The following is an 18,331-nucleotide window of genomic DNA, read 5'->3' as shown; positions in this document are numbered from 1 at the left end:
AATAATTCCTGTAAGCATCAAGACTTTCTCCTTCTTCATTTACAAAGCACCCCTCTACAAAACCGGTGCCTAAAAGCTTAGGCAAACTAATTTATTGTTTATTTATTCAAACCTTTATCGGGTAACGTTAAACATCAATATTTGGCGATGTTTTTCAAGTTCATAGTCATACAGTACTGCACTACATGGAAAGCCTCTTTCTACATTCGGCCAATAGATGGCAGTGCGCCTAAAATGTAAGCCTTCAAGAGGAGATTGTCTTGCTGTTGTTGGTTATTACCACTTCCTGATTGCTGTTGCCTAGTTGTGAAAACAGAAGGCATGAAGCACTTCTGCAATGCGAGAGGAAGACGCCTCACCTCCACCTTCTCCCCCCTCTGACCCTACCGTTCACGCTTGTTCTCCGGTAAGAAAATATGCTACGACCTACAACTATTTATTTACAGTTATATGAGTTTGACCTCGCGTATTTTGTTTTATTTCCTTCGTAGATTTTTACAGTTATATTTCTGTATTTAAGAAAACTTTTTTTTTTTTTTTACTGGACTGAGTGCTTTCCCCTTTTTTCAATTGGCGAGACCTCAAGTTATGGTTACAGTTGTTTTTCCGATTTACAGTATTTGCTGTAAAATTTCCAGTTAATTTACAGGCTGAAAGGCCCTTATTGTGCAAGTGAGGCTCATCATGTCTTGTTTGTCAGTGTGACTCAAGCAAAACAAGCTGACTTGACACTTAGCACAGGCCATCCCAAGGGTTGTTCGCGTTGCCATCTTGCTACGGTGGTTTTTGAAGGTTTTCAATTCTATGGTACTGTAATTGCTGTGGTTTGGTTATCGTGGGACCAGTTGCATTAGTGGAAACCATTGTTATCCAGAAAAACACTTTTTTATTAAATTGTTTAATTGTATGAAACCTTTCGATGTTTTCTAGATTACAATCATTTCATCCATCTACCCATGAAGTCAGGCACTAGAATTAAAATATGATCACTAACATCAGCACAGCACATGATCTGATAAAAGATGAGATGAGTTGCATGGAGTTTAAAATGAAAATTGACCATTCTTTAAGTCTTTTTTTTAATGTATCGTTGCGCTTCGGGCTTTTGGGAGTCCTCATGTTCTTGCAGCTGTTTTTCAACTTCTTCATTTAACATACATCTGGGTGTGACTGATGACATGACATTTTCTAAGAATTTAAGAGTGAGAGTCCAGTCCACATTGAAATATACAGTTGCATTTTTGACTGATAAAAAAAATGTAGCATAAGATGCCATTAATAACATACTGATCTTACAATTCTCTTACATTAGAGCCACGGTTAATATGGAGATAATATTGTATCTGCGCGATTCCTGCCTTGACAAACCAAAATGTATCTCTAGAACGTAAACACCTAATAAAGGTATACTGACACATAATTTTGTGTATGTGGCTGCCTGTCAGCAAGAAGAGCCCTACAGTTATAATTTTCTGTTATTTAGGTCTTTTTGACCTTTGAGTCAAAGGAAAAGTTCAACGGGCTGTAATGTGGTCTTCTTATCTGCAGGTTAAAGGGCAAGGACAGTTTATTTAATCTAAATGTGCGTCAGTAACAGGAAAGATACATCCAAATGGTGTGTTAATGATGACAACTGTGTTTTTTATTAAATGAAAAATATGATCATCTATGTCACAAAAATCATTGCCAGTAGGCAGTCACCAAAATACAGCTGGATCTAGCCTGCAGCATAATTGAAGGGATTGTTTGGACCGTTTTTCTTTAAAAAGGAATAAATAAAGTGATTATAAATTTCCAAAACTTGCAAATAAATGTGTTCTTAACGACCAACAATGTTTTGAATATAATCGTAGGTCTAGCCATTAGTAGAGCTGGACCACAAAAAATGGTCAAATATTGCCATTATGATAGGCTATAAGTAAAACATGGATTGCTGTTAAAAAAAAAAAAAAAAATATTATTACTAAGTTGACCACATTTTTTATCCTATATTAATTGCACCTGTTTGCACTGAAGGATTGTGGTGATGTCTTGGCTTATGAGCTTTTCCTTCTGTGACCACACTAAGAACTCAAAGCATTTGTTCCTTAACTCATCTTTCCACACTAAAATGATTTCAGTACTATTGTGGTGTGTGCAACTTAGCAATCATCAGAGGATAAACAAAATATATGCCTGTGAGTATTATTGTATCTGTCTACATTTGTGGCTGCATCATTTATATTCAAATATCAGTTACTTAAAGGATCATAACAAACAGCAGCTTGAGCAGGGAAGCCCAGACTTCCCTTTTTCTGACGACTTCGTTCAGCTCCTTTGGGAGGATTCCCATGCTTTTCTTGGCTAGCCGAGAGACATAGTCTCTCTAATGTGTTCTCCCTGTGGGACATGCCCGGAACACCTCACTAGAGAAGTGTCCGGAAGACATTCTAACCAGATTCCCGAGCCACCTTTAATGGCTCCTCTCAAAGTGAAGGAGCAACAGCTAGACACTTAGTCCCTCCAGATGACTCTCACCCTATCTCTAAGGGAGAGCCACGAACCAGTACAGCGCCCGCATCACAGCAGACGCTGAAGCGATCCACCTGTCGATCTCCCGTTCCATTCTACACGAGACAGTACAACTGAGACCCCCCCAAACCGGACCCTCTCAACACTTCGACTATGTCTAGAAATTCTGTCCATAAAGAAGAACAGAATCTGTGACAAAGGGCAGCCTTGGAGGAGTCCAACTCTCACAGGAAATGAGGCTAGGGTTCGGGTGCAGTGTGAGCGGGGACCTTGGCGCTATGATTCCCGATTGCAGAAGCTTGCTCTTAGGACATGGTTCTTACACTATATTAACTGATATCTTAAATATACAGTTTTATCTTGCTTAAAACAAGCAAACAATCAAAACCCCTAACCCTAAACAAGCTTATTTACATGCAGTGAGTAGGCGAGGAAAAAAAAAACGTCTATGCATTTCATTTAAGTGATGTAATGAATTTGTCATTCATGTCTTTGAAGTGGTGATGACACGAGAAGGCATCAGGTGGCTTTGGCGTCAGGAGGCTTTGATCTGTTAATGTGGCCATCTGAATAGCCTGTTTCACAACATCTGTTGAATAATGGAGTCATATGTATCATCAGCTGTTCTTTTGCTTCTTAATCTCTACAACTGTGTGTCTGTTTGCAGTGGCATGGCATCAGAGAGCGGTGTGAGTTCTTGGAGCTGCAAGCAGGTGGCCCGGTGGCTGCAGGAAGAAGGATTTGATGACTATGTGGATCTGCTGTGTGTTGTTCACCGCCTGGATGGGCTTAGCCTCCTGGCTCTTACTGAGGCCGACCTACGTGGGCCTCCTCTGAGCCTCAAGGTGCTGGGGGACATCAAGAGGCTGGCCATATCCCTCCGCCAGCTCCAAAGACAGAACCAAGCCCAGCTGGAGGAGCTGGGTCTCCAGCCTAGAGACAGTCTCCCACTGAGACCTACCACGGCAGCTGATTGGAGTTGCGACAGAGGCGATAGACACTGCAACGGAGGGGACTACTCAGAGAATGGAACCGCGCTCCGACAAAGGAATGGTGCCCGATCTGAATACGGTTCCGTAGCGACGCTGTGTCACACACACTCCAATGGAAGATGTCGGCAGCACCTGTCTGGAAGGCTGGACCCAGAGGTGTGGAAGACCATCTTGAGTGTCATTTATGTCTTTTTAGTGTTTGGCTTTACTTCCTTTGTTATGGTCATTGTACATGAACGTGTACCAGACATGAGGACTTATCCACCGCTTCCTGATATCTTCTTGGACAGGTATAAGCTCTATACTGTATGCACTCTGATAAACAACATCAGTTGTCCACTGTAGTTCATGTGAACCTTGTCCCCATATCTAATCTGCATGCTGACATTGATGTATTTTAACCCCTGACAGTGTTCCGAGAATCCCTTGGGCTTTTGCAATGGCTGAAGCCTGTGGCCTCATTCTGTGCTACATGCTGATGTTGATTCTGTTGCTTCATAAACACAGGTAACACTTGGCTCCACACACTATAAAGCTATACACATTTAATTCAGTGCTCACACCAAATGGTCATGATACAGGGAGTTTTTAAGATTTTGGTTTCCCCATTTTGCACTTAGATGTGGGTAACACCTCTCAGTAGGATACCACATGTTAATTCTACATGAGTAAACACAACAAATTACTGTAGAGCAGCACTCTCCTGCACATCAAAATCACAGTGCTGTCTTTGTTTTTGTGTGGTGAACAGCAGTTTCTGTACTTAACCATATGCACAGTAGTGGTGTGACGAGAATCTTTAGAGGGAACCATTCTTTCATGAACCGTTCACTAAAAAGACCCATACAAAAAAACTTTCTCTTTAATGTTTTTTTTTCTTTGGTTATTTTGTAACATCAATGTTTTACTCTTAAAACACTCTTGATTCGGTCCTCGTCTAACGTGGAAACTGAAGGAATCTAGAAAAAGCTTCCTGCCTTAAACTAGTTCCTAGCGTGTTCGTTTTTGTTGAAAGATCGCCCATACCACAACATAGTGAAACAATCGATTTAATCCAGACAGAGTGGGAAAGTACACGAGGCCTCGGGCCAGTCCTGCCGCGGGTCGGAGCAGAAAATGGCAACGTTTCACATTCAACATTCAGTTCTTATACCCTTCCGGGTCATCTAGTCCCACTGTGGATTGCAAGTGTGTGTGTATGTGCGTGCCCGTGCGTGCGTGCCTGTCGGTGTGTGTGTGTGTGTGTGCGTGCACGTGCGTGCGTGCCTGTCGGTGTGTGTGTGTGCGTGCACGTGCGTGCGTGTCTGTCGGTGTGTGCGTGTGTGCGTGCGTGCGTGCGTGCGTGGGGGTCTGTTTGCGTGGGGATGGTGTCTTCAAAAGTCTTTGCTCTGCCGGCCATTCTTTGAAGCGGGAGGAAGTCTGAGCACCATAAAACCCTGACTGATATCTTCTCTTGAAGGCCACACCTAGCCTTTTGTTCCTGGTGTGGTCGGGGGATGCCATCTGTTCCTTTTGGAGGTGCCGACTTGTCCCCACTTCCCCTGGGCCAGGACCATATCTGCTTTATACTGACATTACATCGTCTCAATCTTTATTAGAATAATACAGTTCCATGTACATACTATTTTATTGATAAATTGAATTTGAAAAATATGAATTTCCTTCAAAACACGTCGGATACACGAAATAAGAAAAAGATGCTGTTGGATTGACAACTACTATGTTAATTCAGTATGTAGTTACATCCATCTGTACGCACGTGCCTGATGAGGTGATGACGTGATTGCTCAAAAGGCTCGACTGTAATAAACATTTATGCATCACTATTTGCAGGTAACAATGTACAATGTATTATGTGCCAAATTATTACATAATGAAAAGCAAAACTTAAAATATCATGCAGAGAAATGATGCAGCTTGCCATGCTAAGTTAACCTAGCTAGTGCATTTAGCCCCTAATAAAGGCTTGGTCTGAAAAAAAAAGGGGGTGGAGGTACTTGGATGCTTGATTTAAGTTTTCACTCAAGTCTGGCTGGCACCTTAAGTAAGCCTCTAGTGGGTATAGTAAATCTATTGAAAACTAACAAACTCAACTGGCTAATTGTCTGATTCTTGCATAAGGGGTCACTGGGTGACGGTATAGGCCGGTGGGGTAGGGTTAGAGAATGCAATTTTTAAAGACAGGTGTGCGGGCAGAAAGGGTGATGGATGACGGGGGAGACGATATGGTTATTACTGCTAATGCTCAATGCTCCTGCTGGATGCTAACCTCTGGACGCTCAATGCTACATGCTGAACGCTATTTGATCAATGCTATATGCTACACGCAATACCCTTCACTTTGGACCATTTCACTCCACTTTTCCATAGATATTTACCCACCAGTATTCACCACAGCCTGGAGTCTCATTTTAACAGTATAAACCGTAAATAAACCAGAAACATAGCCAACAATAATACGGGATCCAAACTCATCATTTACTCAACATTCAACCATCAAAAACTTGTCCCATTCCGCACTCACCTGAATGGCTAAAAAGCCACTGGATTAGTCGCGATACGATGTATTCGTTGAAATAGCAGTGCGTTCAATTTGGGAGGGCCTTGATTGTGATTTAAGAAAGCGACTGTTCAGCTAAAACGATATTAAAGGCTTTGAAAATGGCAAAATTACTTCTCAAGTGGATCAGAGAATAACCAAACTGGCAATGGCTCACCCACTGATCAGCTCCAGGAGGATCAAAGAACTAAACTTGCCCGTGAATATTTTTACACTCGGACAACGTCTATGCTAAGCCAATCAACTAGCAAGAAGCCACTGTAAAGTCCCATTGTTTAAAACAAAAACAAGAAAAAGACGTTCTGAAGCAGTCACATTGTGAAAGAACTCACTGATGAAAGAAATGACGTAATATTTTTTGAACTGGTTAAAGTAAGAGTGTCTTTAGGGTTACAGACAGTTTGTCGACTGTCCTGCAAACACAAAATTCAAGCCACAGTACCCAGTGAAGGCAGCTTACCATGGTGGTGGAAACATCATTAGATGGGGATCTTTTTGGGACTGCGGTGTTGTTGTTCTATTTACCTCATAATAGATATCATGGATACACACCAAACACACCAGTAAGCGGGCAAAAACATGATTCCAAACAAACAGCATCCACCTCATGGAGTGGCTAGTACAATCTCCAGACCTTAATCACATCAAAAACTAGTGGGCTGACAAAAAAAAGGCAAAACCAAGAAACAGGAGTAATTGTTGGAACATAGCACAATTGACCGAGGCTGCAATACCTGTTGATTGTTGCCAGAAGTTGGTCAACTCCCTGCACCACAGATGCAAACCATGCTTATGCAACAAAATGCTTGAGAGTACTCGACAAATTAGAATTTTCAAAAACTTCTTCATTTACACGGTACATTTTTGAGTTTCCAAAGACAGATGTCAATAAAAATGTGTAAAATATCAATGAAATTTAATGACTGATTGCAATTTTCTTGCTTTGAAATAGAGCGTGCATTGTCCTCAATTTGTATATGCTAGCACAATTTGAGGAATTTTCATTTATTCACCTTTTGAAAAACCAATTATTTTGAGCACAAGCTTATACACTATATATTTTATTTTGTCTGACCACATTGCAGTGAGAGTCTATGCTATAAAACTGTAATTCCCCAAATACAAGATGCACCTGTGTATAAGATGCATCCTTAATATTTGGGTCAAATTTTCTACATCAGTGTATAAGGTGCATCAACACTATGGCATCAGTGTAAAAACTATAGCAAAACAGAATAAATGTCATCTTCCTCTTCATATATATATATATATATATATATATATTTTTTTTTTTTTTTTTTTTTTGTGTGTTCATATCCCTAAGTTATACAGTATACTGTATTTGTTGCGTGGTAAATGTATTTCAAATTTCCCACATTGTGAGCGGTCAGTGAAGGGCGAGCATTGTACCGTTGAATACGCTCAAAGCAGTTTGTCCTTTTCCTCACGACACAGCTCGAGTTCATTTTACCATAAATACCCGTGTTGCGCAGCACCCATGTTTCATCAAGTCTATGATCATGTGTACATGCCAAGACCTCAATTAGCAAACGAGTCAAATGGAATACCTTTCCATGTACTCTGATCGATGCACTTGGCTGCTTACCTTGCTACTCTTATTTGAATCAGCTAGGGACATCATAACTTTACATGATTCTTTCCATTTTACTAATATTGTGTGTGAACAAGGATGAACACTGATGGTGGTTCAGTCTGCTCGCTTCTTTTATTGAAAATAATGCCGTAACAACTTCGGCTAACACGAACTGCTGCTAGCTGCAACAGGCACTTGCTGCTAACAGCCAACTGACTTCCGCCGTGTTGCTTTTCCCGTTACGGTAATTTTTGTAAGAATGCGGACGATATAAAAATGCACATCTGGGCATCAAAACTTTGCTTATGTGGCTGACAGATCAATCTTCCTCTAATGGTGTAAAAAAAAAAAAAAAAAATCACATTTTCAAGTTACTGATTTATAGGACGCACCCACACTTTTGGCTTTCATGGGGGGGGGGGGGGGGGGGGGGGGGGGGATCTTACATTTGGGGAATAACGGTAGTCCTCGTGAAGCCACAATTGGATCAATAAAACATAAAATAAGTGAACGTAAACAATTCAGCACAAACTAACGTGGACAAATAATAAAAAAACAAGAAGGAAAACTGTATGGCTCTACTTGTTTTTCTGAAGGGTAGGTTTATCGGTTTTCTGTCTTATATACATAGAATGACAATATATGTTGGGATTAGACCAATGGGACTTCCAGGATGCAAGGAAAATCCTTCTCTTAAGACTCAACAGCGAAAAAAAGGGGATCAAGTTCTCTATCCGGATTTGAAAAATTGAATGCCTTTTTGCTCACCACAAAAGCGCCTTTCCTGCATAGAAGTATCCCCAAAGTTGGTCCCATTGGAACACGGCATTTACCCGCCTGCGCCTTTTTACACAAAACCTTGCTAAGTGGGATGTTGCCTCGACTGTACGACTGGGCATCCTGCATTCAGAAAATTATGATCATGCCGGCATCATGTCTCAAATTCCTAGAAGGCCATGTTATGTTAACAGGCAACAGGGGAGGAAGATGTTAAGGCTGAATTTTACAGCCATGTCATAAGATGACAGAAAAGAAGAGTATGTAAAAGATAGAATAAATGCTTGGGATCAGTTTATGTTAGACCAGGAGGGTAAAGGGAAATATTTACCACAATAGCACATCTACAATCCCAACAAAAGATAAAATGTCGTTGTTAGCTAATTTTGTCTACTTGTGCTGAACAATTGAAAAAAATATTCTAATGTGATTTTTTTTTTCCTCCATATTGGGATTGGGATTTATTTATTAAAGGTCTTGCTCACAATTTATTTCGGCAAACACAAGCAATTAAATCTGTGTTACAACATAGTCTATCAGTTTTATCATATATGCATTTTTTTATCTTATTTAATAATGCTAAAGTTAAGGTGAATAAACCATGAATTTATACATATGAGATTATTTATTTAGAGTGTTTAACTGCAGCTATCGAGCATTTTGGATATTTAAATATCCAATAGGAAATTGAAATCGATCAATGAGTATTCAGATGAAAAGATAAAATATATTTTTTTTGCTTGGTGAAAAACAAACACAGAAGACCAATTCATCTATATCCATCCATCCATCCATTTATCCGTTTTGCTGTTTATATTTTATAGCTTATAGTAGTATTTGCTATAGTACTGGTATTGCTTTATCTGGAGTCAGGTCGCAGGGGCTGCAGCTTGAGCAGGGAAGCCCAGACAGGCGACCTGACAGAACCTCACAATACGTTTGGATCTGCCAGGTCTGACCGGCATTGCCCTCCACCATTGGATCCAACATACCACCAGGCAGTTCTGCGCCCCTCTTCAATCGTCCACAGCGCCGATGACACGACCACAAAGTCGCTCATCGAAATGCAGCGTTGGGTGTCCTGGTGCCGAGTGCACATATGGGCACCCTTATGTTTGAACATTTTATTCCTTGTGCGCAATCCATGACGAGCACAGAAGTCCAATAACAACACACCGCTCTGGTTCAGATGGGATGGGTCATTCCTCCCAATCGGGCCCCTGCAGGTCTCACTGTCATTGCCCACATGAGTATTAAGACATAAGTCCCCTTAGGGGGGGACAACGGAGTCCCAGGAACGAGCACTCTCAAGCACACCATCCAAGGACTCCAAAAAGGGAGGGTACTTTGAGCTGTTATCTGGTAAATAGGCACAAAAACAAGAAAGGCAGAGGGAGGCCGCTCTCATCCACAGGGGCGAACCCCAATCTACAGACGACGAGCCGGGGGGCAATCAGTATGCCCACACTTCTGCACCTCTCACCGTGGGCAACTCCAGAGTGGAAGAGAGTCCAGCCCTTCTCAAGGAGTAACAGTAACAGTGCCCAAGCTGTGTGCGTAGGCAAGTCTGACAATAATTAGTCGGAAATCATCAACCTTGAACACCAGCTCAAGCTTCTCCACGGGTTTTACTGTCTTGCAGTGCATTAATAATTATTAATGTGGCTGGCTGACAGAATTCCAATTTATTTGCCCCTATCTGACCTGTATGTGATCTTTTGATGGCAGTGTGAATGATACAGATCCGTTTATTTTTTTTCTTTCAAACGTGCCCCAGGCCATTTGGTTATATGGTACTTTATCCGATATGTATCCGATCTTTTGAAATCCGACTTCAATATGAATGGTCGGGTCACATTCATCCACCTTGCATGAAACAAACAAGTGACAAAAGTCAATTCTGCGCTCAAAAAGACAGGAGCAGATTCTGAAAAACAAAAGAACAATAGCGGACTAGGTAAAGAAAACGCATGAAGGGAGAGCATTGACCTGTTTCTCTAAATACATATATACTTTGAAAAACATTAATACAAGATAAATGTATAAATTGGAAAGTCATAATATTATCAAGAGATGAGCAGATTCTTAACTACCACAATAAATAATTGTAATTAATGTATCTTTATTTGTTAATAGGATTGGAATTCCAATTCAGCGTTTGTGTGAGCATCAAAAGCAATTCAAAGGGTTCTTTCAAATCAACTGCAGAGTGTGTTTCTGCCAGGAGAGGTTTGGGCCAAAATGAAGCCGTTTTCCGAGCAAATGGCCACAAATGGCCCACAAAACCTTCAATTGAGCATCACTAAAGGTGAATGCATTATCCTTAACATTGAAGCTTGATGAACTGAACTTGATGAACCGCCTTTCTCTGCCTGACTCATGGTGGTGCGGGTGACTCGCAGATTGATTTACTTTGCCTGAGAGCTTGGCATGACATCATCTTAATTTGCATATTTTCCTCAAATTTCATGAAACAAAGTTAATGCTGGTATCATTCCGAAACCCTATAAGTCACATTTTGGTAAATTTCATATTTTCTCACAAGTATACACAATGTTATTTGCCATTCCACACATGTCGATTTTATTATTCACCAAATATTAATCATCTGAAGATTTGAAAATGCTTTGTCTTTTTATAATAAAATGGCAATGGTTGAACAAGTATGCCATTTTTGACATCTCCTGAGAATTTATGATTTTGGTGGTATGAGGATTCTGCCCTATAAGTATTTATATATGTGTATGAAAATTAAAAAAAAAAAAACGCTGAATTGATCCACTTATAACCACTGAACTAATGTGTTATTTTTGTTTTATTTAGATCTATTCTCATTCGGCGGTTGTGTTCTCTTATGGGAACTGTGTTTTTGCTTCGCTGCTGCACCATGTTTGTCACCTCACTCTCCGTGCCCGGCCATCACCTCAAGTGCGCCAGTAAGGTGAGAATCTTCCATGCGTATTTTTTTCGACTCCGATTATGGAGCTTGTGAGTTGTTGCTGAGGAACTACTGCTCTAGTTGTGAGTCACCCACCTCATGACCGCTGCTAATTAGGCTCTTTTGTTCTCTCAGATGTACGGAGATTTGTTGGAAAAGATACAGAGGGCACTGACGATCTGGGTCGGATTTGGGATGACTCTGACCGGCGTCCAAACATGCGGGGACTACATGTTCAGCGGACACACGGTCGTCATTACCATGCTCAACTTTTTTGTGACAGAATGTGAGTGGAATGTTTTGGTGCTATTTGACTTGTGTATGCAAATAGTGGCTGTGGGTTTTCTTTACTCAGCTGCAGATAGGACGTTTTGTGTGGTATGAAACAATGATAGATAGAGTACATTGCAATTTATGGAAAGAACAGGAAGACTGAGAGACATTTTCCTGAAGTCAAACGTGAAAGCAAATGACATTTGTGGAGCAATTACATACTGTAAAGTACATTTTAAAATTCAGATTTTTCGCTTTTAAATAGTCTTTTCCATCAGTTTCATACATTTAATTTTCATTGTGATTCTCAAAAGAACATCTGATCCAGTCGTCCCACTTTTTCCTAAATTATCATAGATGGGCATGGGTAAAATCCCATGCTCTCTGCAGACACTGCCATTTATTAAAAACTAATTTTTATTATGATTCGTTAGGCCCCTACATATTTGTGCTTCAGTATTTGTGAATTCACGATGATTGTAACTTGGCAAGCAAAAAAAAAAAAAAAAAAAAAGTAATTTTTGGGGGGGATTTGACTAGATACTTCCTCTGAATGTTTTTTTCAACATGTAAGGAATTTATAAAAGTCAATCAAAATCATTTAATTATAAAATAGAGAGAGAGAGAGAGAGAGAGAGATCTGAAGAGTTAAACTGTCTTGTGTCAACATGATCCTGTTGATAGCTTGCCTGTTCTCCTCGACATCCATCAGTGCATTCTTCACTGGACTTGACAGCATACAGCAAGTGCACTGGAGAATACACAAGTTTTATGGATTGGGGAACCCTAGCAGCCACTGAGCAAGACATTGCGCAACAGTTTTCATCTTCATTTTTCATGTAACTTTCAAACGTGATTACTGTGCATGGTAATTCCTGTTACAGGCCAGCCTGTTCCTATCCAATAGTGCAATTACTAGCTAAAGTATCACTTTGGAGGTTTGTCATAATTTGAAGGTTTTGAGTGATTTCAATTATGTTTTGTTTGATTTAATTCCCTGGAAGAATATTACCCCCCCCAAAACCCGTGCATTACTACACAATTAGCTACTTCAGTGATTCACAAATTGAGGTAGGTAAAGCACCGCTGGGTGTACGTGAAATTTTATTAGGATTTCAATGCTTTTTTTTTTTGCTGCAACAAGAAAAGAACGGTTTTCTTTTAAATTAAGAGCAAACTAATTGGAACATTTAGCAACTTCACTTTAAGTTTGCTTTTTAGTGACTCTCCTTTGCAACGTAGCACTATGTTATGGTTTATACGGATGTCCATTATCATTTGTGGTGCATTTTGGTCCGGGAGTACATTATTCGTCATTGTATTGCAGTTCAAGTTTAGCGGTTTCACGACATCGTGGATTTTTTGGAAAAAACTTAAAACATTATCGATGTGACTATAGTGTTGTGACATCCCTGACCAACATTCAGAATGCTCTGACTGGGATGATGCAACAGACGCTGAACTCGAGTTGAAACTGTGGCTTTAAGTAAAGCCATGCAGATCTTTGAAGGCTTCATGCCTGGCCAAGTGCACCACTCAGCCGTGGATAATGCTGTGAGACTTGCGCTGCGGCGAGCCACTGAAGGTTTCTCCAACATGACATCGAACGACGCTAACGGGCACAACAGGGGTCCAAGAGCTCAACAATAACATGGTCAGAGCCTTGAGTTCAGCAACTGTCGCGACAAAATCAAAGTGTTATTTTAGGGCATACTGGCTGAAAAGAAGAAGCAGCACCAACCACTCTCCATAACGTTCTTTCAGAAACCTCCATCAGAATGTCCAGCAAAGGCCCAGTCATAAGTCTTTCCCTGACACATCTGATTCAAATGATCAGGATCATCATCAGGCTTCTGCTGAGCCTGCTGATGACCATATCATCTGAATCGGGTATGTCAGGGAAAGAGACCTTGAAAACATGCAGGTTACCGGCTCCCGGGGACTGGATTTGGACACCCCTGTGTCATATGAAAGTGAGCAAGAGTTGACTGAAAAAATATTTTCCAAAGAGTGCTTTGAAAAAAGGTTTAAGACCACTGATCTTCTTCACAGGGAACTTGCTTACAACATGTGCCGGTTGTTTGTTTACATGTTGCAGTAGGTGCTGCCGTTTTGGTTAGTGAGTTTGTTGAGGCACAGTTTTCAGTGTTTTTGTTTGTTTGTTTATTTTTGCTAACGGGGAAAGGAATGTTTGAGGGAGATGTTTATTCGTTTACAGTTGATGATGCAACTTCAGTGTGTTACTATTGCCTTAGTTTTCAACCAAATAATTTTTTGTTAATTTGTTTTTGTCTTGTTTTTTTTTTGTTTGTTTTTTTTTTCGTGTTTGAACATCGCTGCAGTTCTGTAAAAAAGAAAATGAGTTGGCCATTTATTTCCGGCAATCGATGCACAATCATTTAAAGCATTTTTTAAGTTGTGTAGGAAGGATTCAACAGGCGGCAATGCATATTCCACAATCTACATTTTATTAATAACACAAAGCAAAAACCCTTTTAGTCTGCTCAGCATATGCTCAGGCAACATTAGCATAGCACATACTGTCAAATATCACAACTCAAATTTACTATACTTCTTTTGGCCATATGGTAGCTTAGTCAAGACTCCGCACTTAAAGTGTACCTGTGGGACTCGGCCTAAAACCATGTGGTTTCTCAAGAAGAACTGCATACAAACGTGATTTTGATTTTGCTGGTTGATTAAAGCAATCTTACAATAGCTCAAGGAAGCAATTTTTTAGGCCTGGCAGGTCATTTTTTATTTTTTCAATTGATTCAAGTTTATTGTTATGGGTGATATAATAATATAATAATAAATAAATAAAATAATAAATAAATAAATAATAAATAATAATAAATAAATAAAATAAATCAATATTCCTCCACTCCGGTGCATTTTGGCCTTCATGAGCTTCCATAGCATCCGTCTTTGTCTTCTCTCTGTCACACTCAAACCAAGCAGAAGCCTAGCGAGGGCATGACTTTGGCTAATGAAATCGAACCGTTTGTTCCTAAAAGACAGGAATTGTACTGTCAGTGATTTTGATTTAAGGCGACAGACGTGAAACAAGTAACATGCTGCAACGTTCGTTTGAAGCCCAATTCAACAAAAGGCAGAAGCACAACAAACTTATTTCGGCACCCACCCGAGTGACAAATGTCAAGCTTTGCGAGGGGAACAAGACTGCTAATTAGAAACTTAGACAAGAAAGCACATATTATCACTGGAGCTGTTATGTTGCACATTGCTAATGATCAAGCACCCATATATACGGTGGAAAAGTCTGGTGGAAAAGTCTGGATGAAGTCTGGTATCCATTAAATCTAACAATGGAATTGGTCAGCTGGGCTCTCGACTCAATTGACAAAATGTTTCTCAATGAGAAGACCAAGTAGGATTTAGCCTTCATTCCCCGGACAAAAGCATAAGCCTTTAGATATGCCATGGACCCATGGAGCAATTGGAGGATGGTTTCTCTGTCAATCTTGTCCATAGAGGATATGGAAGACAACTGCATTATTGGAATTTCAATAACAGGGATCCTCCTTATTTAGGTTAGCGGATTTCGGCTATATCGCATAATTGGCCAAACGGGCGCAGTCGGATTGGAGAGGATTGGATCGGAGGGCTGCCGGTCTTTTTTGAAGGCATTGGGTGAGACACATGAGGCTAGTGACCTGACCCGCAAATTTGATCCTCAAATCATCGAGTAAAACGGTTGTTATCATGGAGAAGTTGGAATCTCACATTGAAGGATTTATTGCTACTTGAAGGCCATTCAGAATCTCACGTTACGGGCTCAAGGTCTATTACATTGTTATCGACCTGTTCCCAAGACACCCACATCTGGACTCTCCCCCCCGGAGGACAAGAAGTTCTCCAGATATGACAATCCTTCCTCTCCCTTCCTTCATGTGGCCTTAAGACTGTTGCTTGGAATGGGCTGGCAGCTCAAGGACACTTGACGCACATACATCCACTGATCTCATACATGCACAACCCCTTTACATCAACATTGTTGCTGGTCCTAATCTCCCCCACGTGACGTGACTGCCGATGTAGAAGTACTGGGACCTGGCTGCTGCCAGCAGGGGCTGCATCATGGCCCCCCTTCTCCAACGTCCCTCCCCCAGCCATCTACATGTTGTTTGAGATATGTGTTATTGTCTGTTTGTTGGCGCATGTGCGAGGATTTTTTTTTTCCAGACTTGTGCCATGCCCTCATTGGGGCATGGACCAAGACAAGTTGTTTTTTTTCTCCTCCCTCACCCTCAACCTTTTTCTCTGCTTTGATTTAGAGCGCCCCATGTGCCGCACCCCGACAAGCCCTGGCCTGACTCCCCTTGTCAGTCGTTCGTATTGTATGTTTCTTTGACGGTTCAAAATTTCGTTGTCTCGTACTTGTGCAGGTTTAATGATAATAATAGCTATCTATACGTTTCCTTCTGAGCACCACAGGTACACTTTGATTTACACGCGCACACACACACACACACACACACACACACACACACACACACACACACACACACACCAGATAATTTAACCATCCAATGAAGAGCCTTGAGTTGTTCAGCTTGAATTCTGAAGTGCATCTGTTGTCTGTTGAACCCTGTTTGCACAAAACAACACAAAGTTCTAAGTGCCAGCCTTTTGGTAAGATGGTGACAAACATGATAGAATTCAAGAAAGAACTTGTAGCAAAGTACAAAAATGGCTCCTTCCTCTCCCATTGTTGTAATCTTCCAAATGCCATCAAAAATCTTCAATATGGTAAAAAAAAAAAAAAAAATGTGTTAAATGTTCACAGTTCTAGCTGTTTTCTGCAAGTAAAATCAGTTATTTTATGGAATGTTAAAACTATTTTTGGTTGTCTACATTCTTGACTGTAACAGATTAATCGGATTTCATAATTTCCTACAGGAAATGTGGCTTTTGGTTTTTGTATTTGGATTTGGTCAGACTTTGCCCTAGACAATAACTTCAAAAACTCTGGTTCCTCTGCAATTGCAGCATCCATTTGTACGGTGTATGATTTGTTGATATGAACAAAAAAAAAGAAGTAATTGTTTCTGAATCGATGAAAACAAACACATGCATGTAATTATGTGACTTTCTTGTGCCAGTCCATCTGGAAAGCATTTGTTCTCAAAACATAAATCTTTAATAACCAACAATTTGAATTTATAAAGAGGGCTGGCTGGATAATTGAAAATTAAAGGGCAGCCAGACACTTGTGAAAACATTTTACTCTCTTAATGGATGTTTAAATGAGCTTACTGTCTCCGAGGCTCTTACTCTCACCACAGTATTTCCATTTTTAATCGTTTTTCAGGAACATTTAACCACTCAACTGAGCAATTGGCACACGTTAATAACTTGTTTGACAATCAACAGACATATCTCCATATGTCCTAGATATAGATGGAATCATTTAATCAGTAGAAGTGGAGGAGAGAGGGGATATTTTTAGTGGTGGAATAACACATATTTGGTGTGAGAATGACTGTTTGCATTCAGCCAGATGGTGTATGCAGGGACTGACTCAAAGCACGGTGTTAAAAGTTTGACTCATCCTGAGTTAGTAATTTAACTAGTTTTGCATGTGGAACATTGACTTACACTAAGTCAGGGTTTGAATATGCAGATGAACGCAAGTTGATTTGCTCATTTATTATTAATGTTAAAATGGTCAAATCTTTGGAACTAAATCGTCACCTTTCTTTGGCAGACACTCCAAGAACGTGGAATTTGATTCACACCATCTCCTGGGTGTTGAATCTCTTTGGGATCTTTTTCATCCTGGCGGCGCACGAACACTACTCAATTGACGTCTTCATCGCCTTTTACATCACCACGCGCCTTTTCCTCTATTACCACACCTTAGCCAACACCCGTGCCTACCAGCAGAGCCGGCGAGCCCGCATCTGGTTCCCAATGTTCTCCTTCTTCGAGTGCAATGTGAATGGACCTGTGCCCAACCAGTACCACTGGCCCTTCAGTAAACCTGCCTTCATGAAGACTCTTATTGGGTAGACTCCCCCCCCCCCCCCCCCCCCTCCTCCTGAGTTTGTGTTACAATTTTTATGATGAGATGTGATCACCTAAGAAATCCAGAGATAAAAAGATAGCCATCTAATATAATGACTTATTTTTGCACATAATATGCTAAAGTCGGGTGGGGCGGTCTTAAGTTTTGCACGCAGTAAACACATCCTGCATGGGGTACACAAGTACCGGCTTGCCTTGTATATTATTACCATCGTTGCATCACAATATTCTGTCGATTTTTGCTAATAGATTACATGCATTGTCTTCTGGACAACACTTCCTGTTCAGCGAGAGTTCTGTTTGATGAACTTATTTATTTGTCACATAAAGCTATGTCATTTGAGACAGAAGCTTTGACGTCTTATATGAGACTCCGCTGCACCGACTCAAATCAGCGGCTCGTGAGCAAATGTTTACTTTGTCAGGGTTTTAAAAAAAATGGCTATACAATAGTGCAAGTGCATTAATTGTAATTGTTTACAATTTGTGTTTGCAATGCAAGTGACAGATAATCTGCCTCTTGGCTCGACCAAGTAATGTTTACTACAGCAGGACGATTTTATATTTTTTACTGACTGCGTTTTTAAGGAAGCCTGGTTTTTGCTTTTGTTATATAAAGTTGATTTTAAATCATT

General features: G+C 40.5%; 1 protein-coding gene across 2 annotated transcripts; it reads left to right on the top strand.

Annotated features, from left to right (window-relative positions):
* Positions 1-295: 295 nt before the first annotated feature.
* LOC148420386 (sphingomyelin synthase-related protein 1-like) lies at positions 296-18,331 on the top strand. Of its 2 annotated transcripts, XM_088421930.1 has the most exons (6): positions 296-406; positions 3,179-3,793; positions 3,915-4,010; positions 11,258-11,375; positions 11,508-11,658; positions 17,377-18,331. In XM_088421930.1, exons 2-6 carry the CDS (start codon positions 3,183-3,185, stop codon positions 17,679-17,681), a joined length of 1,281 nt encoding a protein of 426 aa, XP_088278056.1. In that variant the 5' UTR covers positions 296-406; positions 3,179-3,182; the 3' UTR covers positions 17,682-18,331. The 2 variants fall into 2 exon arrangements, with proteins under 2 accessions (XP_088278056.1, XP_088278055.1); XM_088421929.1 differs by lacking the exon at positions 296-406 and having other exon boundaries at positions 3,070-3,793.

The sequence above is a fragment of the Hippichthys cyanospilos genome, chromosome 8 (genome assembly GCF_059441005.1).
Source record: "Hippichthys cyanospilos isolate Australia breed blue-spotted pipefish chromosome 8, RoL_Hcya_1.0, whole genome shotgun sequence".
Lineage (NCBI taxonomy): Eukaryota > Metazoa > Chordata > Actinopteri > Syngnathiformes > Syngnathidae > Hippichthys > Hippichthys cyanospilos.
Note: the sequence above shows the minus strand (reverse complement) of the source record. Positions and strands in the feature narration are given on the sequence as shown.